Below are 26,860 nucleotides of genomic sequence, written 5' to 3' on the forward strand. Positions count from 1 at the left end.
AAGATTTTCCAAAACATTTCATTTAAAACATTTCTAACCCATTACCGTAAAACCTGTATACTTTCCCAAAAAAATAGTATATAAACATATATATATCATCAAAATCTCACATTACAATCTTTCAACGCTTTCCAGAAAGAATATGTCATGCCATGTCATATGCCAAAATATAATATAAATGCATCAATATAAATCAGGTGAAATAATAAATCAACCGGAGACCCTACAATTGTCCTGTACGGCTGATTCTAAAGCTCAACATCCCACTCAGCCGGAGTCACCACAGTGACCTATACGGCCCTGCCGGAGTCACCAACTGTGACTTGTACGGCACTACACTGCACATCACTCGGAACTACGTATAGTAGTCTGTACGATGAAAGGTGTATAAATACGCTCTAGTGCTTCTCTCATCAATCATCAGCGCGCATAACTAAGGTCACCCACTAGTCGAAATCACATCTAGTGATCTATACGACTAGCATGTCGAAACCCTCACACGGTCTGTACGACATCCACCTACTTGGATCCAAGACGAGCGTGCGGTGTGGTGAATAACAATATAAGCACTAACACCTAGGTGCAGGTTGTGAGCTTTCAATGCAATTCATATAGAATAACTCATCTGAAAATAATAAAACTCACCTGTGCGTCCACCGCGTCAATTCACATATATATGCATCAATTATCAAACTAAATATCTCAACATTTGCATGCATGGCAATTTAATTCATAATTTTCATATAAAACGCATTTTCTGGGAAAAGCAGTTGTATATAGGTAATACGAAAACAAAACTGCCCACTTACTGATAAGTCGATGGGTCGTAACCCCCGTGACGTCCCTGGATGCACTCGTCCTCGAGATAAGTGTCACCTATATGCGAAACAACTATAAAAACGTTAATTTAAACACATAACCAATAATTCGAAATAACTTCTCATACGATGCTCAATTTGGGTATATGAATATACCACATCGACCTACTCGACGTCATGGACGTTGAGTAATTTTTAGAAAAAAATTTGGAGGCCGCACGCGCCCCCACGCACACCATCTTCAACCTTGGGCTCGCCGGATTGAACTTTCCGGCGGCCGGTTTCCGGCCAAACTTTGAACGTCTCGTTCTCCTTCGTTTCTCAACCATTTTCTTCGTATTTTATATCAAAATGAAGCCCCAAACATGAAGAATCACGATACACTACTTTTAAGCTTCAAAAACAACTAAATCTTACCAGAAAAATTCAAGCAAAACCGGCCAAACTTAACCCTCGTGATCCCGACGTCCAAATCCTTCAAACGAAGCACTCCGAGTTTCCTTGGGACCTAACTAAGCTCACTATAAGCTTAGAATTCCCTGAAACACAACATTTCACGTGTGCATGAACAGTGACCAAAAATGGGGGTTTCGGGTTCACGTGAAATCGAAGGTTTCACTTCCTAAAACTAGTACCATTCAACTCAGAACGTCAAAAGGATGAAGAACCATACCTTAATAGCTTCGATCCGTGACGTTTGGAAGGTTTTTGGGTGTGGTCCGTACGTTTGAGGGTGAGAGAGAGAGTGAGTCGAGATGGAGGAGAGAGAATGAGCACGGGGGAGGGAGAGAGGGAGAGAGGTCCTGCGTGTGTGGTCCAACCAAAACCAAATCATCACTCCATTCCCTAACCACACAATTACATATAACATTTTTAATCCAACTAAATTCTTTTTCTCCAAAACTTAGGAAATATGTGCATTAATCCAAGTATATCACACACACACATACCTTAGTACCCGCTAAGGGTAATCCCGTCACTTCACATTCCCGTCAAATGTACCTCCGGGACGGGCTGTGACAAACTACTTTTTTACTAATTAGATTAAGTGTGACTTCTTTATCAATACAGCTAACTTTATGTTGACTGATGCTGCTTACAATTCTACTTCTGTTTTCAAATAAACCTAATTGATACAAGTTATATTTATTTTTCTGTGTTCTCTCAAAACCTCTTCGAATGAATTCTTGTGCTTCTTCTTCATTTGGATAAATATCTTCCGCTCTAACTACTTCTTTTCCTTTTTTCCTAAAGAGTTCCATTTTCTATTATCAAAAGGATTTAGCTTAGGTCTTCTATTATTATTTGCACTCAAAGTTAAATTTTCTAATTTATCTAGCAAGGATGGTGGAAGTGATGAAGATGCGTTATGTAAAACTTGGTTTATTTCTGCTATTTGATCTTCAACTTGATCTAATTTTTCAGCTAAACTTAAAACTAATTGGATAATCAAATTATTTTGCCTAATGGGAATATTACTACTGGATACTTGTGTTGAAAAATTTGTTAATCCTACTGGTTCTTTATCTAATTTACTAATTTCTTTCAAAGCTTGAATATATTTTCTGCTAGTTCTAGAATCTGTCGTTAAACTAATAATTTATCTATTTTATTATGCAACTTATCTACTTGTTCACTTAACTCTTTTTGTACTAATTGAATTTTTTGAACTTCTGATTTTAGCTGCTCAACTATTTCTAATGATCTAAGTTCTACTAGCTTCGGCTTACTATCTATAAGATCAACAAGCTCTTTTATCTCTCTTTTGCTAGGAAACCTTTGAATATTTCTATTATTATCTTCTAACTGAGATGTAATATAGTCTAAATTTTGTCTAATTATTTTTATGGAGTTTTTCTGGAAATGTTCTAACAATTGGTTTAACAAATGATTATGCTTATTATTTTCTAATTTTATATTTTCTGCTTGACTAATAATAAGATCTACAATAGTATTGGCTTGTGAATTTTCTTCACTGTACAAAATATGATTATGCTTTCTTGATGGAAAATAATAAACTAAACTATTTTGGTCTAAAGTTATTTTTCTTTTTTGAGGTTCACTAATTTCTAAATTAAGATAATCTATCATAAACTATAGTCTACCTTTCTCTAGGGTTACGGCTAACTGGTTTCTTAAAAACTCTCTTTCTTCCCTCAATGTCTCTAAAACTTGATCTGTTATTCTTTTTGCTTCTAAAACTTTATGCTGCAATTCTTTGTTATTATATTTACGAATAAATGAATGATGTTCAAGATATCCAAGATAAAACTTTTGCTTCTTCAAAGTACTAATAATTCTTTTGGATATATATGCTAATCTTCTCTTTATGCTAGTTATAGTTGGATGTCTGGGACAATAAATACCTGGTAATTGTGGTTGACAGGGTCTACATGGACAATAATATCTGTTGTTTATGTACAATAAACAAATATGATATCAGTTGTATCTACGACTTCTATCCTCAAGGTACTTTACTATTATAATTATACTATTAAAATGTTAAACTTGGCACTGATACCAAATTCGCAACGCATGCTCGGTTAAATAGTCGGATGACCATTATAACAACTAGACATAGAACCTTGCACATGGAACTCGACATGTTTCAGCATGACGGCCACTCATAGTACAAGTATAAGGCCTTAACGGCTGAACTCAGAGGTACGAAGAACTCAGAGGTACCCTGGTTGATGTCCAGTTATTTGTATGGCAAACATTCAACTATAACAGAGTGCTCGAACAAAGTATGATCGTCAGTTTAGCAGGTTAATAATATAACCACAATAGTGTTTCCTTGTTTTCGACTAGAAGTCTAATTAAACAAACACACTAAAGAAGGAAAAGAAAACTTACTTAAGACTTGGAGATTGCTTGAATATGTACACTTGAACTTTTATTGATATATGGAATGTTTACAGAGATGGTTGTTTACAAGAAAGTGATTACAAGAAGTGTTTACAAGGATGCTATGAAGGCTACGAATGCTTGAGTGTATGGTGTTTTCAGATATTGAGAGATATGTGTGGTATTCAGGTGTCCTCTGTATGGGAGGAAAGGCTCCCTTATATACAAAAGCTGATTCCTAAACAACAAAATAATTTTTCAATATTTACAACTTTTTGATAGTGACAACACACTGTTTCTGAAAGCTGTCAGCACTGTTTCTGAAAGCTGCTGAAGGCCACGTGAATCCATATTGTCTTGGTTGCTGCAAAGTTTGCCACCTTATCTTTGGCATGCAAAATTTTTCTGAAAATATTATCTTCATTGTTGAGCAATCTTGTATGGATGTGTGAAGGGCATGATTGGCATTTTTGCTAAGTTTTGTCCTGATGATTAAAGTGAAACTTTTGAGGGTGTTTTAGTTAGTTTTCCACTAAATTTACTACATTTCAAGAAAAGAATACATAATGAATAACTTTATTGAGTTACAATAACATCTCCCTAATTTTAATTCTTGTTTATTAAGAAAATAGGGCTTTAATGTGGTCGACAATGTCTTTTTCTTTGTGGCCCCCCTGAGTGCCTGTGGTGTCAAGTGAATTGATTACTTATGAAAAGAAAAAAAGGATGAGGCCGACTAACAAAGACATGAGAAGCATAGTTCAACCACAAAATTCATTTCCCCAATAAGAATAGGTAGGTAAATATACACATTTAGTGTTCAATTTGATTCCTCTCCAATATGATTACGACTTAGTAAACAAGCCATTATTGTATTACTTTTGTCCCTTCAACGATCCTAATTTGTTGTTTTCTTTTTGCTTAAGTATTCAATTTCTTGTTGCCCAAGAACGTCAACGACACCAAGTAACGATTCACTCATTGCAACGTTGAAAAAGGTCCAAAGTTCGAATTCCCCCACTCACATAAACTAAAAAGACGTCAATGTCTCACGAAACAAAGTTCCGATATTCAATATTCCAAACAGGCAAAATCGAAGAGCAATACGAATTCCTCTAGACATAGGCAGCATCTGAAGTCTGGGATATCACAAGGTATTGGGTCTAACTACATACATAACAAGTTACAAAATTAGCATGCATAGTAATTATAAAAAAAAAGCTTCATATGTAAGTGTTTGCCAGACCTCATCCAGCAGTATGCTCTATATGCGGTTAGTGCTCCTGGTCTGGTGTGAAGCAGAGAAGAAAACCTGAAACGCGGTATCCATCTAAACTGTTTGGAGCTCAATACAGAATGGCGGAGAGTAGCCGAATTTGCTTCTTTCATCTCATGACAATCTAACTTCTGTACTCTTTCATTAAGCACCTTGATAAATATCCTGTGCAACCTCTCCAATAAACTTGTGCATCACCCTTCAAAAACAGAACACTCTGAATCTCCTTTGCTCAATGGGATAATGATCACTGCTCCAACATCACCGTATCAAAATTCAGTGCTTTAGCATCTGTGTGAAAAGAGAGTTCCAACAGATATCAATTCCACTAGATTGATGTGAACAAACAATCTAAAAAACAAATGAGCACACAGGAAGTACTATGAAGTGGGAACCAATTAATTCATGAAAACAGAAACACAATTTTTGAAAAAAAAAATGAAATGATGTGCGACTAACCATTCTTGAGTGAGTGGAGATGCTGATCGGAACTTCTTTCCATGCTTTTGCTCACCTTCAACGTGCTAGACTCCCTCTTTTTCATTCTTCTGAGAGAGCTCAAAGAACCTTCAACTGCACAAAATGAGAGCCGTCATGCCCAATTTGAATGCACCCTTCTGTCCATAGAGCTCCCAATTTCACAAATTATATGTGCTTGTAAATAGTGTTGTGCTAAAAGAAGATAAAACGGGCCATGTTATGTCACCGCATTCACAATTTCACATACATAAAACAGAGTCCACCTGCATACCTTGCCATTCCCATACTACTTTCGATTCACCCTTAACCAACATTGGATAACGATCTACGTGAGAGTCCTCCTGAACCAACTCTTCTACCTGCACATACCACAGATATTACTATTAGAAACATGAATGATAATATCATTATTACTTTGAAATATAGACAAACAGAAACCATAGAATAAAAGACCTATGCTTTTCATTGGGACTGAAAACAACTAAGATCTGGTAATGATACAAATAAACTAACAAAAGAACCAATTCAAGTTAAGAAAAGTGGACGTACTGAAACTTTTCAATTTCGCTTTTTCTCATAATGGACAATGATATATTTTCATAGCTTGGTGATATAACCTTTTTAATGGGGTTAAAAATGAGTGTTCTTTTATGTACTAAATACTAATAAGGTTGAACAAATGACTTGTAACTTGTGCCCAAGTATACAACGGGGCTTTATCACGTTGAATAGAGATTTATGGAAAAATAATATATCTCCAATAGAAGGCATGCTTGGGAGTTGTCATGGTGGTAATAGGAGTAAGAAAACAAGTAAGATTAGAATGGGTCGTGAGTTCAATCCCTTGTACTGCATTTAAAAGAAATTAGCAAGAAATAATGTGAGCCAAAACTTCTGAGATCATGTATACAACTTACTATCGTCATTAGCCCTAGTGACTCGAAGCTTGGTAGTGGCCCAATCCAAACATGAGTTTGGGCCCAGTTATAGTCACTCAGACAGCAACTGAGGTTACCCTTTTGCTTTACATAGAATCTTTTAAAATAGAATATGAAACATTATATATTTATATCATTTAAAACATTTTTAAAGGGTTCTTACGTTAAAACATCAATTCCGCTGAAACTTTTAGTTCAACTAGATCATGCAAGTAGATCCACCTCTCATCCCAGAAAAGTATGCCAATGTACATTTCAACAGACAAATTTGAATGAATCTGAACTCCTATAACATTATATGCACATTTGCCTTAGTCATTTTTTCATTTTTACAAAGGAACACTATTTTGGATACTGACAAAATCATGGATTAATTTATAAATTATCAATTCAACAAGAAAGTATAGATTGAAGTGATAATCCAAAGAGACATGAAAATACCTTTTTCCACAATATAGGGTCCTTCCTCTCTTTTAGCAAAAGTAGATGATCTCGCAACCGAGAGGCAACTACCCATGGTTCGCATTCACCATTCACACTCTTTGACATCAAGGCCTTCTCCTCAAGTATCTCACAAACCTAAAAAATTGGCAAATGAAATTGTTTTACAGAACCAATTGAATAATTCAAACCAACCCATGCAATTAAAAAAATCAAGTCTTTTCTAAGTTGTGCATGATTAACAACCACATTTAGTATGCTGTTATAAATTAAAGGTAACTGTTGACCTTAATAGGCATTCAAGCAGTGAGTTAATAGAACATAGAGCTAGCATGCTCCAGAGAGCTTAACTTGGGCCACCATTGAAAAACTTGTATTTTTAAGTAGAACAACAAATTATGGTGTTTGTGGATGTTTTCAACGGCAAGAAAAGACGGCAGCTGAATCTGTGCTCATATAGTGTGACCACATAAGGACATAAATATAGCATCCATATTATTGTTCCCTGCATGAGATGATAGTTTTAACTCTTTGTATGGACAGAGTACCATCGTACGCTGACACCACCTTCAGGAATGTTTCATTCTTTTTTTAAAGTATCAGATCTGATTCGCTTTTCTCTCAAAATTTCACATGTAAACACGCATAAAAATAAAGAAATAATACAAGCATACAAGGTGATAACAGTGAGTAGACATGAAAAAAATAAATTAATAAAATTAGAAAAATAATGGAAGAGGTCGCACTTGGTGCGATGGCAAGTGCCTTCGCCCATGAGCGGTAGGTCTCGGGTTCGAGACTTGGGAGCAGCCTCTCCATAAATGGGGGTAAGGTTAGCCGACATTCACCTCTCCCAGACCCTGCGTAAAGCGGGAGCCTTGTGCACTGGGTACGACCTTTTTTTTTTAGAAAAATAATGGGAATGACACATAATGATGATAAATGAAAAGAAATTAGACTTTGTGGAATGGACATATAAAATGTAGACCACAAGATGCACATATAACCAAAGGAAAACTTGTTGAAGCATATGCATCCATATGCACCTATAATAGGAGATAATGAGTATGGTAGATAAAACAGAAATGTGAAGCAACACTACAAAAAAATATTTGAAACATTTTACATTCAGATAAAAAAAATTTCCTGATCTTACATGACCATGGGTTTGGGTTCGGATAAACATTAATATATGTCCACTTAATCCACATGAACATCCACTTCTTTTTCAGGCATCTCAGAGTGTACAGTTGTCTATGTGTTGCAGGTACATTCAGAAAACGCAGGTTACTTAACATAATTCCTTCAAAATCCAGGCTTTATGAGGTCAAATGCTCAAATGTTGGTCCATAAAAGGATTAAGAATATGGTGACATCCCTTTGATGTCAGACTTACATGAGAGCCTAAATTGTAAATGTTCCTTACAAGTAAAGAACAAACGATACCGTATACCTGTTGGTAAAGCTCATCAACTCTAGTTGCTAGACGCCGTCTTCGCTGGAGTTTCCAAATAATGAATGTCGAACCCACAAGCTGGAGATCTCAATACCGTCAACAATCTTCAAAAAGTTGATACTAAATATAAGCATTAAAGGCTGCCTTTAAGAATGGAATACCAATGCACAAACTGAATAAACACGTAATGCACGCTCAGCGATCCATTGGCGGATGCGACAGGAAAATGGTTTGTAATGCTCTGCTAGCATGTCAGGGCACTTCAACTCTTTGACCCTACACACAAAGAAAGTAAATATAACATAGGATGGTTGGGAAAAATTGAGAAAGTGGACAATCTTCATTCCATATGAAATGACCTACCCATGAGAATTTGTCCTCATGTCCAACATTCTATTGACAGTCTCCATTGTCCTTTCTTTCGTATACATATAAATAGTATTGTCTGAGCCAACATGTTCCACCAGATCTTGCTTATCTAAATCATTCCATATATCATTCTCTTGGACCTGTCAGAGCAAGAAAAACTCAAGAATTTCATATGTAATCAAAAGCACAGGAAAATATCCCAACAACAACAACAACAACAAAGCCTTTTCCAACTAAGTGGGGTCGGCTATATGAATCCTAGAACGCCATTGCGCTCGGTTCTGAAATTGTTTTTATCAAATTCATAGGAGTTGAAAAGACACCAACCCAAATCGTTCCAGTTCCATAGCACAAAAATTCAGCAAGCGCCTCACAAAGACGAATTTCTACCCTTTCTGCCTGTATCATACAAACCCAAGTAAGAAACTCCAATGTAACTTATGCAATCATTCATCTGCTGGAATAATGTTAGTGCAGCTGAGAGGAGAGTTTCAGGACCTACAAGTTTCTTAGCTGTATCATAAATACTTCCATCTTCTATGCATAACTTGCCATGCTTTTTATATCCTTCAAGACAATCCAATTTCCCTTCATAGCACTGTCCATTACTTGGGCAAGGCTCACAAGAATCTGTAATAATTCCATTGCTTAAAATGTCATTTCAGCAAATAATTACGCATCTTGCAGAAAACCCACTTGGAAAATCAAGGGAAATTCAGCTATAAAACATCAAAAAGTAAATAAAAAAAAGGTGGGTTTTCTCGGGAAACAAACAGGAGAAAATTGAGAGGCGTACCGGGGAGGAAGTCGAGAGAGTCGGGGGAGCTATCGCAATAGGGCTTCCGGTGGCGGTCGGTGAGAGTGGAGGACAAGAAATTGCAGGTGAGAGCAACGGAGGATGCGATGGCGAGGACTGCTATGAGCCGAAGGAAGTCGTGCTTTGAGGGAAATAAACTTTGGGATGGTTCCAATAGCGATGCGATCGAATTAGGGGAAGACTGAAAGTGGGGTTCGGCTTTGGGGTTGGGTTTCAGGCGCTTCTTTGGAGTCGAAGACATTTATGATGATAGTGTGATTCTGTCTGTTACTGTGAGAGGGAATGAGAAAGAGAGGGAGGAGAAGGAGAAGGAGAAGGCAGACCGGCAGAGATGAAAAATAAAGATTTAAATTTAAATTTGATAATCATTTCATATCAAAAATTAAAGTGTACTTTCTAAGTTTTTTTATTTTTTTAATTTTTTTTTTTAAAACAAATGATATTATTTACACTAAAAGGGTAAGGGTTGGCTTAGCCTCACAATGACTAATAGTAATGTGTTTCAAACTCGCATTTGGTGATAATCAATCATAAGACTTCTCACTTACAAGTGCAAATGAATATTATTAGATCACAGTACTAAGTGGCTACTTTTTAAGTTTTAAATTTAAATTTGATAATCACTTCATTTTTCAATTACAGTGTGGAATCAGTCTTGCGCCTCGCCTTGGAGGGTGGTGGCAAAAATCCTGCACATGAGGGCGTCATTGCTTTAGTAAAGGATCATCGAGCTGGGTAATGCTTCAGGTGCCTCTCCTGGTCTTCATCTCCCTTGGAAAGGGTGAAAGGTGGCATATTGAATGTGCATGGGGCCTTCGTCTACTCAATCTCGTCTATAAAAGGTGACCTGCTCATGTTGGCTATATCTCTCTGAAGCGCCTTGTTAATAGTCTCAATGCGTTGAAAACTGTTCAATCGTTCAACTAGAAGCCTCTTTGCTTCTTATTGGATTTACCTCTATTGGGGGTAGTGGAGCCTCCAGCTGCCCCTGTGCTAACTTGCGAGTCTATGTTGTTCTTTCCCTATGTCCTGCTTGTATGTGTCACAGAGGCGATGCGCAGCGAGTTGCTCGTGGTTGTACACGATGTGGGCTGCCAGTTGAACTCAAGCCAGACTAGGCTTCTGCTTCTTTGCCTATTAAGCTAGCCAGGCAAAAGTGCACACTGCCATAATGCTCGGTTCGCGACTGCTTGAGTGGTTGCTTATCAGGACAATGCTAGAAAGAAATGTCATCTCTTGCCCTTATCCTGTTTCGGGATATTTCGTCGAGAGTGTGTTGGGTCTCAATGTGCTCCAAGAGCTTATTCACCAAGGTTGTCTATTGCGCATGGGCGCTTGTCAAATATGCGATCTGTCCAGACAAGTGTTGTTCACCATTTGGGATGGAAGAGCTTGGATGGTAAGCATCTCTCAACTTTGATTAACGTGCTTATTTTTTATTGGTAACATGTCATTTGATTTGCAAATTGGATTTAAAATTTTGGTATCCCAAGCATTACTCCTTATTTTATACACATGCATATTGTCCAATATCCTAATAGATAAAATGTTAGTTTCTACCCATGTGCCTCAAGTTTGAAACTCCCTTTCCTAAGTTATTAGTATAATAATTCAAACTCTTACTCCTCTACTTAATAATAAACTCAAAAAAAAAAAAGCTGTATTTTACTTTATTTGGAAATCATTCTTGGAGAAGACACAAAATACCAATTTGATGTTTGCCGAAGCTGGGCTAAATATTGTATTTTGTGTTTTTAATTATTTGTTCGTTAAAAACAACATACCAAACGCATATTATCAGGACAACGTTACCAAACAAAGCCTTATTTTCTTCTATACAAGCGACTTTGAAGAGGGAGAGGATTCAAATGCACAACCATTGACAGACCTTCCATGCAACCCAAGATTAAGAAGAAACTGCAAAAGTGAATTTCTACAACACACGAATAAACCAGACACTATTCAGCCGTTACGAACAACATTCAAATTAAAAATCAAAACTTGAAAATCACAAAGCAAAATGTATAAAACTTGGATTGTTTAGAAACTACATTGACCTTCCGTAAATTGACACCCCCAGACACAGGGTGAGTGCTTAGAAGACCACTCGAAACTGGGGCGCTTCCGACCCACTGGCGGGGAGGATCTCCCAGCGGCACGGCTCCAGGTCCTCGGAGACAGGGCAGTACCCGGCGAGAGTGACCTTATCGCCTGAAGCCGCCACTGACCCGAACTCGAACACGGTGATGTTGGCGGCGGCGGGGGGTCGAGGCACCTCGACGGCGCCGTTCATGCCCGGAGCAGACTCGGCCGGTTTCGGATCCGGGCTGGTCTTGGATCCGGCTTTGGGCTCACTTCCTTTCCACCACGAGAGCAGACCCATCGCTCACCCTTCCACTCTGTCGCTGCTGTCGTGAATTGTAAGGTAAAATGCAATGTTTGATGCTTTGCTTGGGGACTTTGGCGGCGTATCCATCCACACACGTAGGGTTTTAAGAACAAAGGTAACAGTATTGGGCTTGGAATTCCATGAAATTACGGAAATGCCAAGCCATTGGGTATCCAAAGTCTTAACGGCTGGAGAAGAAAATAAAGACAGAAACCAAATTACAGAGTCGATTGATTTTGCAGGTGCAGATTAGGGTTTGATTGTGATTTTGAATCAGGATTAGCAACCATGAATGAAGAGCAACGGTCACTCCTTCTGAGCTCCTCGTCTCGCTTCCCGCCTCCACAAGGTCCTCATCTCTCTCTCTCTCTCTCTCTCTCTCTCTCTCTCAACAAAATTAGGTTTCTGGTTTGTTAATTTTGAAATGTTGGCACCAGGAGTTAAACTATCTTATGGAACGGCGGGATTCAGAGCGGATGCATCAATCCTCCAATCCACGGTTTACAGGGTGGGAATTCTGGCGGCCCTAAGGGCCGTCAGCACCCAATCAGTGATCGGCCTCATGATCACAGCCTCTCACAACAAAGTCTCTGATAACGGAATCAAGGTTGCCGACCCGAGTGGCGGAATGCTCTCTCAAGATTGGGAGCCGTTCGCTGATACCCTCGCCAATGCTCGTGATCCGCAACAGCTTGTTCATGTATGTTTTTCATTTTTTATATAACCCTTGTGCGTGTGCGTGCGCATGGGCCTCCCTTTTATTCGTGTCAATTCGTGTACAATGCTGACTGAATTCTTGAACAGTTGATAGCTGAATTTGTTGAAAACCAAAAAATCGCACTTGATGGAGCAAAATCCGTGGAGATATTGGTGGCAAGAGATACAAGACCGAGTGGAGGATCTCTGGTTGAAGCTGCTAAACAGGTATCTTCTCTTTTACCATTGCTTAGCATGCAGTTTCTAAATCTTTTTTCGCTCCTCATTTCTTAGCATTTGGTCCATTGAAGGGAATCAGTTCAATTCTTGGAGCGGTTGCCCATGACTTGGGAATTTTAACCACTCCACAGCTACACTGGATGGTTCGGGCTAGAAATAAGGGTTTGAAAGTATCAGACATTGATTACTTCAAGCAGCTTTCAAGCTCGTTTAGGTTAGTTGGAGCTAGAGTTTTGTGTAATGTGTTGGTTTGATCTTGAAAAAAATTCATATGTTGTTTGAATGCCTTCGTTAAGTGCTTTGTGTGGCTGGTTAGGTGCTTGGTAGATTTGATTCCTGGTGGAATTCATCCCAGCGACGTGGATGACAAGTTGGTTGTGGATGGGGCAAATGGTGTTGGTGGAGAAAAACTCGAACTTTTGAAGACGATGTTGAATGGTTTGGTTATTGAGACACGGAACTCCGGAAAAGGAGGAGGTGGTGTACTTAATGAAGGAGTCGGTGCTGATTATGTGCAGAAAGAGAAGGTCGTTCCTTGTAGTTTTGGTCCACAGGATGTTGGGATAAGGTCAGTTATTCATGGATTGTGAAACAAATTTTGATTATCATTTACTTAAGTACTTGCTTGAATTGTCTGCATCACAGAGATATTGTTGGAGAATGACTGATAGTTGCATTATGGTGACAATTCTGTTGTATGCGTATTGTTGCGATACATATACTACGTTGATTAGATAGATGGGAGAAACTCTGAATTTTGGTGGCCTGTTGATTTGCTATTATTGTTATTGCAATACCTATGCTACGTTAATGTGATTAACAAATTCCGATTTCTGATCTTTGTCGTAATAGCATACTGCTTTTGGAGAACTTGAATTTTGATCTGATTTAACAACTAGTTGGATTGCTTACAATGGATGTATCTTTTCCTTGATGCAAACATTCGTTGGCTAAGAAACAAGTTGGGTGGTATTTTAAATAATGGTTTCCCTAAAGCTAGTTTGGCAACGAAGGATGCCAATGTGCAATATCCAAACATCGTTTTGGGTTTACAAACTACTCAAGTTTTCTATTTCGTTTTATAAAATTCTTTCGTTTCTTTTCAAAAAAAAAGTTTTCTATTTGGTCAATTAGTAATGCTTGACTGTTGATCTAAAGTGTTACATTAAATGATCAGAGGCAGGGACTAACTGTATGGATGCTTCTAGCTTTTCAGGTGTGCTAGTTTGGACGGTGATGCTGATCGGCTTGTATATTTTATTGTGCCATCTAGAAGTAGTAATAAGATTGAACTCGTTGATGGGGACAAGATTTTATCCTTGTTTGCTATATTCATCAAGGAGCAACTAAGCATTTTGAGTAAGGAAATAGATGTTAATGGAAATAATGATTATCAGTGTCGCCTTGGTATTGTGCAAACAGCTTATGCAAACGGAGCATCCACGGATTATCTCAAACAGTTAGGCCTAGAAGTCACTTTTACTCCTACAGGAGTGAAATACCTTCATGAGAAAGCTGCGGAGTATGATATCGGGATTTACTTTGAAGCAAATGGCCATGGCACCATTTTGTTCTCAGAACATTACTTACGGTGGTTAGAGACCAGGACTACTGTGCTTTCTGATGTGGCTGAAGGTTAAACCAGTCTTTGTGCACTACATTAGTGCTGACATGATTGTCCATTACCTGTCTAAATGAAGAACGTGGTTGTTTCTTTTCAGGTTCAGAACAGCATAAGGCGGCTTTGAGACTCTTGGCTGTTAGTGAATTGATTAACCAGGCTGTCGGGGATGCGTTGAGTGGGGTACTCTTGGTTGAGGCCATTCTGAAACATATGGGATGGTCAATACAGAGGTGGAATGAGCTTTATCAGGATCTACCCAGTAGGCAGCTTAAGGCAAGTTTCCTTGGCCATCCTTCTATGTTATGGATGATTTATTAGCTTTATAGTTGTTTTCTTTTGGGGCTTTCATATGTCATCCGTTTTAAAAGTTAATTGATTTTCCATCATTTCTTGTTTGGCCGCAACACGCCCAAAAAAAACAATGGTGTAAATTGATATTCTATTCAGAAACTAATTCTTCCGCTTCACAATTATTAGGTCAAGGTTATGGACAGAACTGCTGTTGTAACAGAAAATGCAGAAACTGTGGCCGTGACACCCCCTGGCATTCAAGAAGCCATCAACGCTGAAACCGGTAAGCGGATTTCTCCTTTTATTTTGCGTACAGTTGAGTCTTTGCTCTGCACAATATCCATGTTGATTATTGGTCTGGACCGTTAAGTTGATAGCAGTAGTCATTTGTTGCACGGAAAATTGCCACTTTTCCTAATTTTAACTCTGTACACAACTGACAAACAATTTTTTGAGGATTTTCTTGTGTTCCTGTTTATATTGCAGTTAAATACCCTAGAGGCCGATGTTTTATACGACCATCAGGAACAGAAGATGTCATACGCGTATATGCGGAGGCATCCACACAGAATGCAGCAGACAGCTTAGCAAACTCTGTAGCAAAACTAGTAGATCAGTTTCTTGGGTTTGGAAGCTCATAGTGATCTGCAACTTCCTTTTCCAAACCAAAACTCACTGAATTATTAAATCGATGAGGATTTATGGTGGCTTACAGATTTCCTGTTATTCTTGTTGTGGATGCGGTGGATTGAACCCGTAAATGTAGAACAGTGTCTTACCTGGTTTGGTTATGATTCATAGACATCTAATATAACATGGACTAAAAACCCAGAAGTGCGAAAACATTGAATTTGTCTTGTAACTTGTATTCTACTTTACATTGTTTCCTATTGATACATGTTCTGTTTGTTCTTTATTAAGAGTTCTTGTTCAACAATTTGAAGAACCCGCGCAAAAGCAAAGCAACAACGAAACTCAGCACGATCTTAATAAATTTCCAATACACAGAAGTATAGTAAAAGGCTTCTTGCATGACAAGGAAAATTTATACTCGAGCTTGAATGACAAATAATATCTTTGAAGAATCTGAGTAAATTACTCGTCAATAAAAACTTACTTGTCTATAAAAACTACAGTCGCAGCGGAAATGAAAAGAGAGTGCTGTATTTAGCTGTGAAATTCTGGAACAAAAAAAATGGTAAATGCCAATCCAGCATCTGCCCGAACGACATTCTCACAGGCCTCTGCAAAATATGAACTCAGAAATTAATACACATGGAAGAGGTAAGTAAAGAACATCAAAAGAGGCAATATTCACGTAGAAAGGAAGTCTAGTGAAAAACTTAGAAACAGTATGTAAACCGTCCCTGTCTACATTACAAAAAACTTAGAAATCTAGTGAAAAACTATAAGCCGCTCTCCAAGTAAAATTATAGAATTTATAACCCAGCAGAGAGGGGAATGTGTTTGGAGTTCACTTTCATTTGGAGATGAGAAAGTAAAGTTTGGGCAATTCTTGTTCCGATAAATTGACTTTCTTGAGAGAGTTTAGGAGGGAAATGATAGGACTCTAGTTTATTTTTCTTACTAACCAAACAGAAAGTTGGAGAATTTAATAAACTGTTCTTTCCCCTTTATCCACCATTGGTAAAGGTAATACCAAACAAATGGTTCATTAATGTTTCAAAGTTTTCAACTTTGAAGAGTGAGAATGACTTACATAGCACGGGTACATTGACATGGTGGCGTCCCATGCAAATGGAATAAGGACGTGAACATTTTCTTATCCACGTCCTTGGGTTTAGCGGGACGCCACATGGCGATGTACCCGTGACTTGTAAGTTGCTCTAGTTTTCCAAGGACAAACTACAAGAATCTAAGAACTCAAGCAAAAGCTGCATTTCTCAGGCAAAACCTCAAACAGTTGAACTGCAATACAAGCTACAAGCTGGGAAAAGCTTAAACACAACAAAATCTTCCATTACTCGTCACTTGGCACAAAACCCATATGCACTAAACACATTCTTAATCATCTACTTGTAGTGTAAACCCTAAACCCTATTCTCTAATCCAGCTACTGCAATTCACTTAACCAATTAGCACTAATGAATAATTTACATTGAAGATGAACAAATTAAGATGTAATAACATAAGGGCTTTGGCAACTGGTGGATTGTGAAATGAGTACCTGACTTTCTTGAGGAGGACGGCCTTGAGCTTGCGAGCGAGGTCTTGAGATCGGAGTTTCTGTTCGAGATTCTTGCGGGCCAAGATGCGCTTCTCTGAGTTCTTGAGGTGGTGGGTTTGCTCCCGCTTTATCATCCGCTCGATCCCACTCGACGTCATCTTCCTCTGCATAACCGTCAGCGCCCACTCCAGGTTCCCGTTCATAACCTTCACCCGAATCCCTCTCGATTGCTCATGTCGATGACCCAGTGTCGTCGTCGCTGACTCCACCCCCTGACTCGCCCGTTTCAACACGTTCCACGCGCACCTTGCCGCCACCGAGTTCATTGCTCCGCTTTCGCTGTGTTTATTTCTGTTTCCGACGAGATTGCGGCGTTGGCTGGCTGTTAAAGTGAACAAATGTTTTACTGAGGTTTATTTATTGATTTTTTTTATGAAATTAATTTCAATTATTTTAAGATACATTAAAACCATCTTCACCTGTTTTCCCAAAACAATGTAAGGTGACAATAAAGAGATTTTTCAGTGTGCTGGTAACAAAAATATTACACTATATGTAATTATATAATTGGAGTTTGGAGGAACATTTATTTATTTTTAATAAATTGTGTTGATAACAGATAACTAATCACTCAATGTGCTTGGAACACAACTTATATTATATGTTAAGGTATAAAATATCGATGATATCGGAAATATTGATAATCCAAAAACACGGAAATATCGGGATATTATCGATATCGATAAAAATTGAAAGAAAAACTTGGAAATTTTTATTGAAACTTTACATGATGTTTATTTAGTCAATTATCTATTAGTTTATCATAAAAAAATTGGAAAGAAATGCATTGCATGATGGATTTAACTGATTTAATTTGATTATATAACGAGCTGGCAAACATTGTGAGTGTAGAAAATATGTAGTAATTAATGAAAGAAGTTTAAACACACCATAATCATTTATATATAATAAATTAGTACAATATTTTACACTTCATACATTGCATGGTAAGATACATGAGTGACTTAGTACCACATAGAGTTCCTATTAAGGTCTAAAATATCGATGATATCGGAAATATCGGTACTCCAAAAACACGGAATTTTGGATGGAAATATCGGGATAATATCGATATTTTAAACCTTGGTTATCATACAATTGATGATTTTTTTTCTTCAAATATTCCTCTTATTATATAACTAAATATGGTACACCTATAGTTTAAAATTTTTCAATCCACTCGATATTTTTATGGAAATATTAAAAAAAAAAAACCAGAGAAAGATATAGAAATGCGAGTGAAGTATAATCCCCACCTTATATTAGAGAAATCAAGTTTAGGCTAGAATTGACATATATGGTTCATATTTGTGTTAAATATTGAAGAAACTTTTATTTCTGACCAATGTTTAACAATCCTCAAAGTTTAATTTAAAGTTTCATTATTTCCATCAAAAGCAACCGATAATGATAATTGATATATTTGTCGATATTTTTGCAAATTTACATATTAATATTTATACAATACAAATATTCTAAATATTGAATACACCAACCGTCTTCCAGCACATGTAAAGAAAAATAGCACAAGTCTGTGTTGTATTATTATGAGGGAAGTCGTGACGATATAACCGCTGCATACAAGTCTTCTCCCTCCCTTACCTTGCAGCGGCAGCGTAGCCTAACCCACCGTACCACCACAGCCAACGCCCTTCCAATCTTCCTCTGAGTTGGGCCATCCTAAACCACCTTCGACCACAGCCCAGGCAGCCCCTCCCCCCGGACCGCCAGCTTCCCGGACGACCACGCAACCGCCCCAAATCTTGTAATCCAAAATTCCAAAAGGTCCGCTATCAGGCGATGGCTCCACCACGATCTCTGATCCTTCACCGGCTCACGCCCTACTTTGCAGCTCGAATCAGGCAGAACCAGAGGCTCCTATCCTCTTCTTTCTTCTATTCCTTTTCCTCTTCCGCCGCAGAAGAAGCCTCCTCTTCTTCTCCATCTCCGTCCGTCGACCTCGATTCCGTTCACATGACTGATACCTGTGTTCAAGTAATCACTCTCTCCCTATCTTGCAATTCGATATCATATGTGGGCTGCCTGGCTTTTCCATTTCTATTTTTGGGTTATCAATTTGTAGATATGTGGAATTATATCTTTCTTTTATTTTCTCGAGGGGAATGAATCCCGAAATGGTTTTAATTCCGTTGCTTAGCTGACCATTTTCGTTAATTTTGTGGAATGAATCACAAAATAGAAACACAGACAAGAAATGTTTAAACTTTGTAGTGGATGCACGAAGAAAGCTTATGATGTTAGACTCTAACCAGCCAAACGGCTATATTCTAGCAGATAATCCGAGTACCATTTCGGTTTTTCCTTCTTATTGAATTGGTTATCATGCTCGCGATATGCAGTTTTCGGGCGAAGAGAGTTTAATGTGACTTATGGGCTTTTGTGTCTGTGATCCTTTGTTGTTTTTGGTCAGGGTAATCCATACTTGTATCTTGAGTGAGTTGCATACTATTGTGTGCTGACTTTGGTTTCTTAACGGATGTCTCACAGAGAATGAAGCAGCTGCAAGCCAGTGAAGCGGAGGGAAAGGTGCTACGTTTGAGTGTAGAAACCGGTGGATGTTCTGGGTTCCAATATGTTTTTGATCTGGATGACAAAAGCCATCCGGATGACAGGTATTTATTGTCCCCCTCTGTATTTATAATTCTTGAATAAGAACGTTTTTGCTTATTTAGTTTGCTTGGTTAACTGGAAATCCATACATTCTGTAATAGAGTATTTGAGAAAGGAGGAGTAAAGTTGGTGGTCGACAATATTTCATATGATTTTGTGAAAGGAGCAACTGTTGATTATGTTGAGGAGCTGATTCGTTCTGCTTTCCAAGTAAGTCAATTTATCTCATTCCATTTCATGCTTTATTCTTTAATTTTCCTGTCCGTGGTGCACGTCAAATCTTATGCACATGACCCCACATGGAATTTCACTGTTCGGGATATGTGAACTAGAATAAGTAGTCAAGAAATATATTCTTTAGAAAGATGTGCTTGAAATTCTTGTTGTTAACTATGCCTATCTTGGTGAGCATAAGAAAAGTAAGGAGCATCTGCCAGTGGTCTTCTTTTATGACGGTAAGAAGTACATTCTTTTATAATGAAAGATCTGCTTGAAATGTTTTCTGTCTTCTGAATGATACCTATCGTGGTGTCAGTGCATAAGATAAGTAAGAACCATCTGCTAGATATCAAAGTCTAGCATTGCATAATGGTATTCTGTGTATCAAATATAACAATGATAGATATTGTATAGGTCTTGGCTCACCATTGTGCACTGTCGGCCATGTTAGAAAGTATAATAACGGTTCCCTTGACGGGCTATCCAATAATTCAGTGAGCATGTATACCATGTTAGAAAGTATCATAACGGTTTCCTGTATTTGGCATCACTACCTTTATTTTTTTCTAAGTAGGTTGCTGTAAACGAGAGATAATTGGCAATGCAATGCAGTGCTCTTCTGCTGTGTGACAGATTGGTTATTGCTGGTGTTGTCTAGACAAGCAGAACAAGGGATTTTGTCTTTTAGGGAGGGGAGTTACAATAAAAAATTGTTTTAGGAATTTCTTTTTCTAATGAAATGGAGCGGAGAGTTCGAGAATTGATAGAACTGTTTGTTCTATGTGAATGAGTGGGGGGTAGTTGATAAGGAATAGCCATAAAGGATGGAAGAATCTTGCAGTGAGTTCAGTTGGGACATGGAAGCTTGGTTTCTCGGTTTTGTTCTTTTAAATGAGTGGACTATGTTACAGGTGGGATTAGGAGGAAACTTCCCCAGGCTATAGAACAGGGGTGCTTTTAACATGGCTATGCCCTTATGTGTGGTTGCTTAGGTTTGTAGTTGCCCATTACGGGTTTGGTCAAACAATATGGGGATGCTTAAAATCTGAAATCTGCTGAATCCCTTCTAAATTTGGTAGGACAAGACTCTTATGGTGTGTTTGGATGAGGAGTTTTCAAAGTATCAAGGAATTTAGGCTACAAAAGTAAAAAATGCACTACAAAACATTGGATAGAGGATTTGAAACGACTAAATGCAATGTGCTTAGAGGGATTTGTAAATGACTACTTGAAGGGAGTAAATTGAAAATTCTAAATGTTTAGTGGCTGTTGTAATGCTCATGTACTGCATTTCTTCCCTTTTGATGTGTTGTAGGGCATTTCTTACTAATGTAACCTAAATCCCTTGGTAGTTGGAAACCCCTCATTCAAATACACCATTATAGGACTCAAAGTACACAGCCATTCGTTCAGCTCTCAATGAGAGGCCCTCACCAGGGAAACTCTCCAATTCTAAGAGGTCTCGTGTCATGAAGTTAATTCGTTTTAAAATATTAACTACATTAGTTTTCTCTTAGACTTTTTGCTAAGAACTATTGATGAGTGGTCAGATGTCAATGTGTTACCGCCTGACTTGGAGAAATGGCAATCCCACTCAAATAGTCTTCCGCTGAATTTGAGGCACAAATTGAGCTGTTCCATTACCATATTGGTTTTGCAGTATGGAGTAAATTAATAAAGCTAGAGCCTAGAATTTGGTTGTAACTCATTAGGATTGAAGATCCACAGATTCAATTTATTTCTGTTGTTTGTGACCGCCGTATGCCACTGAAGCTCAAGGGAAAATTTTATAGGACGGCAATAAGGCCGACGATGCTGTATGGCACAGAATGTTGGGCGGTGAAACATCAACATGTACACAAAATGGGTGTAGCGGAGATGAGGATGCTTCGTTGGATGTGTGGGCACACGAGAAAGGATAAGATTAGGAATGAGGATATCCGGGGTAAAGTAGGAGTAGCCGAAATTGAAGGAAAGATGAGAGAAAATCGGTTACGGTGGTTTGGACATGTGCAAAGAAGGCCTACTGACGCTCCGATTAGAAGATGCGACTATGGGACAGAGGTTCAGGGCCGAAGGGGTAGAGGAAGACCTAGGAAAACTTTGGAAGAGACTCTAAGAAAAGACTTAGAGTACTTGGATCTAACGAAGGACATGACACAGGATCGAGCACAATGGCGTTCTAAGATTCATATAGCCGATCCCACTCAGTGACTTGGATTTTCCAAGTCTCCAACCGAGAAGTTTTCCTCACTCGGGAAATTAAGGGAACACTACCCCAACCTACATGCTCAATTCAGAAAGCTTCAACATACAAGCTTCAACAAAAGAAAATTCAAAGAACTTAGCGAAGAAGGCTTTGGTGTATTTAACACAATACGTTGAAATGAAAGAAAGCTTATTTATTGATATCCCCGATAAGCTACAAATATGTACATATACATGAGTCAAAATAAACACACAAGAGGAAGCCTTCACAAAGGTTGCTTAGGAGAAGTCTCAGCAGTCGGTAGAGCCCCAGAAAGAGAAGGCACCGGAGGGGGATCATTTGGAGCCTCAGTACTGGACAGAACCCTAGAAGGAGGAGGCATCAGAGGTTGATCATTTGGAGCTTCATTACGCGGTACAGCCCCAGAAGACGAAGGCAATAAATGCCTTTGGAACAAACCCACAAATCTCTGATGATCAAGTAAAACTTGACCATCAGTTTCCTTCATCTGGTCAAGCTTCCTCTTCATGTTTGTAGCATAGTCATGTGCGAGCCGGTGCAACTGTTTATTCTCATGCTTGAGCCCTCTAATCTCCTGTTTGAGACTCATCACTTCAGCCGCCAATGATTCAACTTGGCGGGTTCGAGCAAATAGGCGTTGGGCCATATTAGACACAGAACCTGCACACTGAACACTGAGAGCCAGCGAATCCTTAACAGCTAACTCATCAGACCGTTTGGAAAGTAGTCTGTTATCTTTGGGAGTGAGAAGGTTCCTGGCCACCACCGCAGCGGTCATATCATTCTTCATCACGGAATCCCCAACGGTAAGAGGACCAGTTGGGGAGACGAAGGATGGGCGCCATATGTTGTCTGGAGAAGGCGGGGCTGCCTCTTCAACAAGGTTCAAGTCAAAACGACGGTCGGAGGGGCCAGACATTTTCAAAGGTGTTGAAGAGAGAAGAGGTCGGACAAATCAAGATCTTAGAAGTGCAAGAATGAAGCTTCTACTGGTGGAGATTCAAGTGTGCTTTGGAACTTAATGCCAGCCCCTATAAAAATCTGCACTCGACGGAGCTTCAGAAATCGAAGAGGCGCCTGCTCAGAAATCGAAGAGGCGTTTGCTTTCTCAAAAGTTGGGCTGCTTAGAGATCACGAGGGTTGATCTCAGAAATCGAAGAGGCGTTTGCTTTCTCAAAAGTAGGGCTGCTCAAAGACCACGAAGGCCGATCTCAGAAATCGAAGAGGCGCTCGCTTTCTCAAAAGCTGGGCTCCCCAGAGACCACGAGGGCCGATCTCAGAAATCGAAGAGGCACCTACTTTTCCAGCCTTGTCAGCACCTGTCACACGCACACTCAGCTTTGCGGAAATTATGGGCATTCTGTCAAAGACTTCTGGGGAAGTAGAAAACACATGAATCTTACTGTTCAATCACCCACTTCCCACACGCAACAATAGCTCATGGGTACCACAGATAACTTTGCCAAAGTTCTCTGCCAAAGTTGAGCACGTGAAGCTTGCAGCTCCCACTACATCGCTCTGACCAAGAAGGGTAAAAGAATAGCAAAGAAACAACACTAACAAAGTGTAGACCCATAAATTTTGAAGGTCTAGCTACCATATTATTACCCACAAGGGTAAAGGAACAGTACCACTGCTGGATAATTGGAAAGTCCCTGTGTGTCAACCTCTGTGCTTCGTGGCAAGGTAGACTAGCAAACATGCCCAACCTTTACTCACATTCGAGAAAACACTCCCAATAAGATTGCTTGCTCCGAAATCGAAGAGGCACCGTCCTCCGAATCTAAAGAGCCAGACTCCCAACATGACTACTTTCTTAAAAATCGAAGAGAGGGTAAAGGAACAGTACCATTGCTGGATAATTGGAAAGTCCCTGTGTGTCAACCTCTGTGCTTCGTGGCAAGGTAGACTAGCAAACATGTCCAGCCTTTACTCACATTCGAGACAACACTCCCAACAAGATTGCTTGCTCCAAAATCGAAGAGGCACCGCCCTCCGAATCTCGAGAGCCAGACTCCCAACATGATTACTTCCTCAAAAATCGAAAAGACACTGCTCTCCGAATCTCGAGAGTCAGACCCCCATCATGATTGCTTTCTCAAAAAAGCGAAGAGGCATCGTTCTCCGAATCTCGAGAGCCAGATACCACAGACCACTTTTTCAAAGTGCTCTGACAGAGTTAAAACATGTGAAACTGGCAACTCCCACTACCGTGCTATGACCAAGCAGGGTAAAGGAATAGCATTACTACTTGTTGTTAGGGAGACTCCTATATATGTCGACCTCCATCCCCAACGGACAGGCAGACCTGCAAAAATGCTCAACCCTTCATCATATCTGAGAGGGCACTCCCAACGAAGCCTTTCGAAATATTCAGCTTTCTTTCCCCCCGATAATACCTCTGCAAACAAGCTATACTAGAGCAAGAATATCTCATATCATCAGGGTTAAAAGCAAGAGTATCCCATATCATGCTTTTTCCCTGTCTTTTCTTTTGGCCTTGTTTTTACCTGCAAGACAAGGAGAAAGAGAGCAATCAGTCAGCACTTGGAATCAAGCTTCCAGCCAGGAACTGACTGCCTGGAACCCCTTACCTGATTACTTACCTGGCATTGCTCTCGAGTACTCATCTTCAACATCTTATGTTTCCAGGGAAGATTCCGCATCTGCTTGAGGAACAGATAGGGCAAGTGCGAAGGATACAAGGAAGCATGTGGAGACAAGCGTAACAGCACACGTGCCGATACATCCATTACTCTGTCAAAAGCAAAAGTATCCCATATCAGCAGGGTGGAACGTACTCTAGATTTGATGGACTTGTTTTGGCCCTCAAATTCTTCAGTCGGCCTTATACTCTGGAGGAAACCAGAAAACCCTCCAGCTCAGTTCAAGAATAAGCCTGTGGAAAGTTACTTCTTCAAAAGCAAAAGTATCTCATATCATCTCTTCTCATTTTTCTTCTCTTTATCCTTCATGCTGCTGCAAGATGGGGAGAAGGTGAACAATCAGTCGGAGCTCTGATTGCTTACCTTGTCTGTCACCTCTTTCAGCAGACCCCCTAGCTCGGCGACTTGGGGGATTCCTACTACATGGTTTGTATCGCGCTTGACCAAGCCTGAAACTACAAGTAAGCTTCAAGTGAAATTGATACATTACCTTGTGCATCTCCACCAGTTAAAGATACCACCCCTGGATGGAGGAAGAGTACTTCCAGAGAAGATGCCACATCTACCTATGAGACAGATAAGGCAAGTCAAGATGACACCACACTTCGATACTTAGAAGTTTCGTGATTACGAGATCATTCTCCCACAATATTTCCTAATGTCATTTGTACTAAATCATTCACTTGTACTCACTAAAGGAGAGCTTGAACCTATGTACTTGTGTAAACCCTTCACAATTAATGAGAACTCTTCTATTCCGTGGACGTAGCCAATCTGGGTGAACCACGTACATCTTGTGTTTGCTTTCCTATCTCTATCCATTTATATACTTATCCACACTAATGACCGGAGCAATCTAGCGAAGATCACAAAAAGCGACCGTTTTCGCTACCTAGGATCTATCTTGCAAGAGAACGGAGAATTAGATGGAGATCTCAACCATAGAATACGAGCTGGATGGAAAGAGTGCATCCGGCGTGTTGTGTGACCGTCGTAGGCCACTGAAGCTCAAGGGAAAATTTTATAGGACGGCAATAAGGCCAGCGATGTTGTATGGCACAGAATGTTGGGTGGTGAAGCATCAACACGTACACAAAATGGGTGTAGCGGAGATGAGGATGCTTCGTGGGATGTGTGGGCACACGAGAAAGGATAAGATTGGGAATGAGGATATCCGAGGTAAAGTAGGAGTAGCCGAAATTGTAGGAAAGATGAGAGAAAATCGGCTCCGGTGATTTGGACATGTGCAAAGAAGGCCGACTGACGCTCCGGTTCGAAGATGTGACTACGGGACAGAGGTTCAGGGCCGAAGGGGTAGAGGAAGACCTAGGAAAACTTTGGAAGAGACTCTAAGAAAAGACTTAGAGTACTTGGATCTAACGGAGGACATGACACAAAACCGAGCGCAATGGCGTTCTAGGATTCATATAGCCGACCCCACTTAGTGGGAAAAGGCTTTGTTGTTGTTGTTGTTGTTGTTGTTTTGATTTCTGTATTTCCATTTCATTACAGTTACTGGTGGTTAATATAGTGCGTCAGATGCCTTAAGAGGAAGCATCTTGTTTTATTATGCGATTGCATATTGTCTGTCTTTGGGTTGTAACTTTATGATACTGAAGTTGGTCACATCTTTTACACAGGAATTTCATGTATATTTAACCTGATCCTGGTTTCATGTTCAGGTGACTACAAATCCAAGTGCGGTTGGGGGGTGCAGTTGTAAAAGTTCTTTCATGGTGAAATAATAGATTTCCGAATTGCGACTACTTTTGTGCACAGCCTTCCAAGATAGCTTAGACTAGGAGGTGAATTAGATTCAACCTAAATAGGTGCTTCCATATAATTTTTCACTCGATTTTTTGAATAATGATTATTTGAGTACCTTGTGTAATAATCTCTTTGATGTATCGCACGTTTATACCACATTGAGGCATCTTCTTGTACTTTTTTCAGCTTTCTGTCTTGGATGTTGATAACCACAACTATACACGAATGGTCGGGACTTGGAATTTGTTCAGTTGCCCGCCGCGCTACTCATTACTTGTAATTGAGTTGAATCAACTGTAACTTGTGTTATTTGGTCGATCGCTTATCTTGATGCTGTATAGCGGCATAGATCAATAGTTACTGATTGTAAGGAAGTGAAGATACTTCAAACTGCGTCTTTAATTCTGATGCCGAAGT

At 39.4% G+C, this 26,860-nt stretch overlaps 5 protein-coding genes across 8 annotated transcripts; 2 read left to right on the top strand and 3 right to left on the bottom strand.

Moving 5' to 3' along the window:
- Positions 1–4,668: 4,668 nt before the first annotated feature.
- On the bottom strand, positions 4,669–9,784 carry LOC126627176 (uncharacterized). 3 transcript variants are annotated; one of them, XR_007624929.1, is made up of 11 exons: positions 9,422–9,783; positions 9,128–9,255; positions 8,953–9,024; positions 8,620–8,765; positions 8,418–8,532; positions 8,254–8,334; positions 6,801–6,938; positions 5,693–5,780; positions 5,401–5,514; positions 4,912–5,232; positions 4,669–4,832 (listed from the first exon to the last, which is right to left on the bottom strand). XR_007624929.1 is itself a non-coding variant. In XM_050296606.1 (10 exons), exons 1-10 carry the CDS (start codon positions 9,681–9,683, stop codon positions 5,189–5,191), a joined length of 1,188 nt encoding a protein of 395 aa, XP_050152563.1. In that variant the 5' UTR covers positions 9,684–9,783; the 3' UTR covers positions 4,669–5,188. The 3 variants fall into 3 exon arrangements, 2 of the variants coding, with proteins under 2 accessions (XP_050152563.1, XP_050152564.1); XM_050296606.1 differs by having other exon boundaries at positions 4,669–5,232; XM_050296607.1 differs by lacking the exons at positions 4,669–4,832; positions 4,912–5,232 and having other exon boundaries at positions 5,475–5,613; positions 9,422–9,784.
- A 1,564-nt stretch (positions 9,785–11,348) lies between these two features.
- On the bottom strand, positions 11,349–11,825 carry LOC126626122 (uncharacterized). Its single transcript, XM_050295339.1, has one exon. It carries the CDS (start codon positions 11,823–11,825, stop codon positions 11,538–11,540), a length of 288 nt encoding a protein of 95 aa, XP_050151296.1. The 3' UTR covers positions 11,349–11,537.
- Positions 11,826–12,079: 254 nt separating this feature from the next.
- LOC126626120 (phosphoacetylglucosamine mutase-like) lies at positions 12,080–15,598 on the top strand. The gene is made up of 9 exons (XM_050295337.1): positions 12,080–12,180; positions 12,269–12,531; positions 12,636–12,755; positions 12,839–12,981; positions 13,084–13,335; positions 13,984–14,402; positions 14,489–14,664; positions 14,869–14,965; positions 15,169–15,598. Exons 1-9 carry the CDS (start codon positions 12,120–12,122, stop codon positions 15,321–15,323), a joined length of 1,686 nt encoding a protein of 561 aa, XP_050151294.1. The 5' UTR covers positions 12,080–12,119; the 3' UTR covers positions 15,324–15,598.
- Positions 15,599–15,693: 95 nt separating this feature from the next.
- On the bottom strand, positions 15,694–17,323 carry LOC126626121 (uncharacterized). The gene is made up of 2 exons (XM_050295338.1): positions 16,871–17,323; positions 15,694–15,926 (listed from the first exon to the last, which is right to left on the bottom strand). The coding sequence occupies exons 1-2, from the start codon at positions 17,194–17,196 to the stop codon at positions 15,917–15,919; spliced, it is 336 nt and encodes a 111-aa protein (XP_050151295.1). The 5' UTR covers positions 17,197–17,323; the 3' UTR covers positions 15,694–15,916.
- Positions 17,324–18,433: 1,110 nt separating this feature from the next.
- On the top strand, positions 18,434–26,761 carry LOC126626678 (iron-sulfur assembly protein IscA-like 2, mitochondrial). 2 transcript variants are annotated; one of them, XR_007624765.1, is made up of 5 exons: positions 18,434–18,925; positions 19,439–19,563; positions 19,663–19,771; positions 26,359–26,505; positions 26,630–26,761. XR_007624765.1 is itself a non-coding variant. In XM_050296050.1 (4 exons), the coding sequence occupies exons 1-4, from the start codon at positions 18,731–18,733 to the stop codon at positions 26,419–26,421; spliced, it is 492 nt and encodes a 163-aa protein (XP_050152007.1). In that variant the 5' UTR covers positions 18,434–18,730; the 3' UTR covers positions 26,422–26,761. The 2 variants fall into 2 exon arrangements, 1 of the variants encoding a protein (XP_050152007.1); XM_050296050.1 differs by having other exon boundaries at positions 26,359–26,761.
- Positions 26,762–26,860: the final 99 nt, after the last annotated feature.

Source organism: Malus sylvestris, chromosome 6 (assembly GCF_916048215.2).
Source record: "Malus sylvestris chromosome 6, drMalSylv7.2, whole genome shotgun sequence".
Taxonomy (NCBI): Eukaryota; Viridiplantae; Streptophyta; class Magnoliopsida; order Rosales; family Rosaceae; genus Malus; species Malus sylvestris.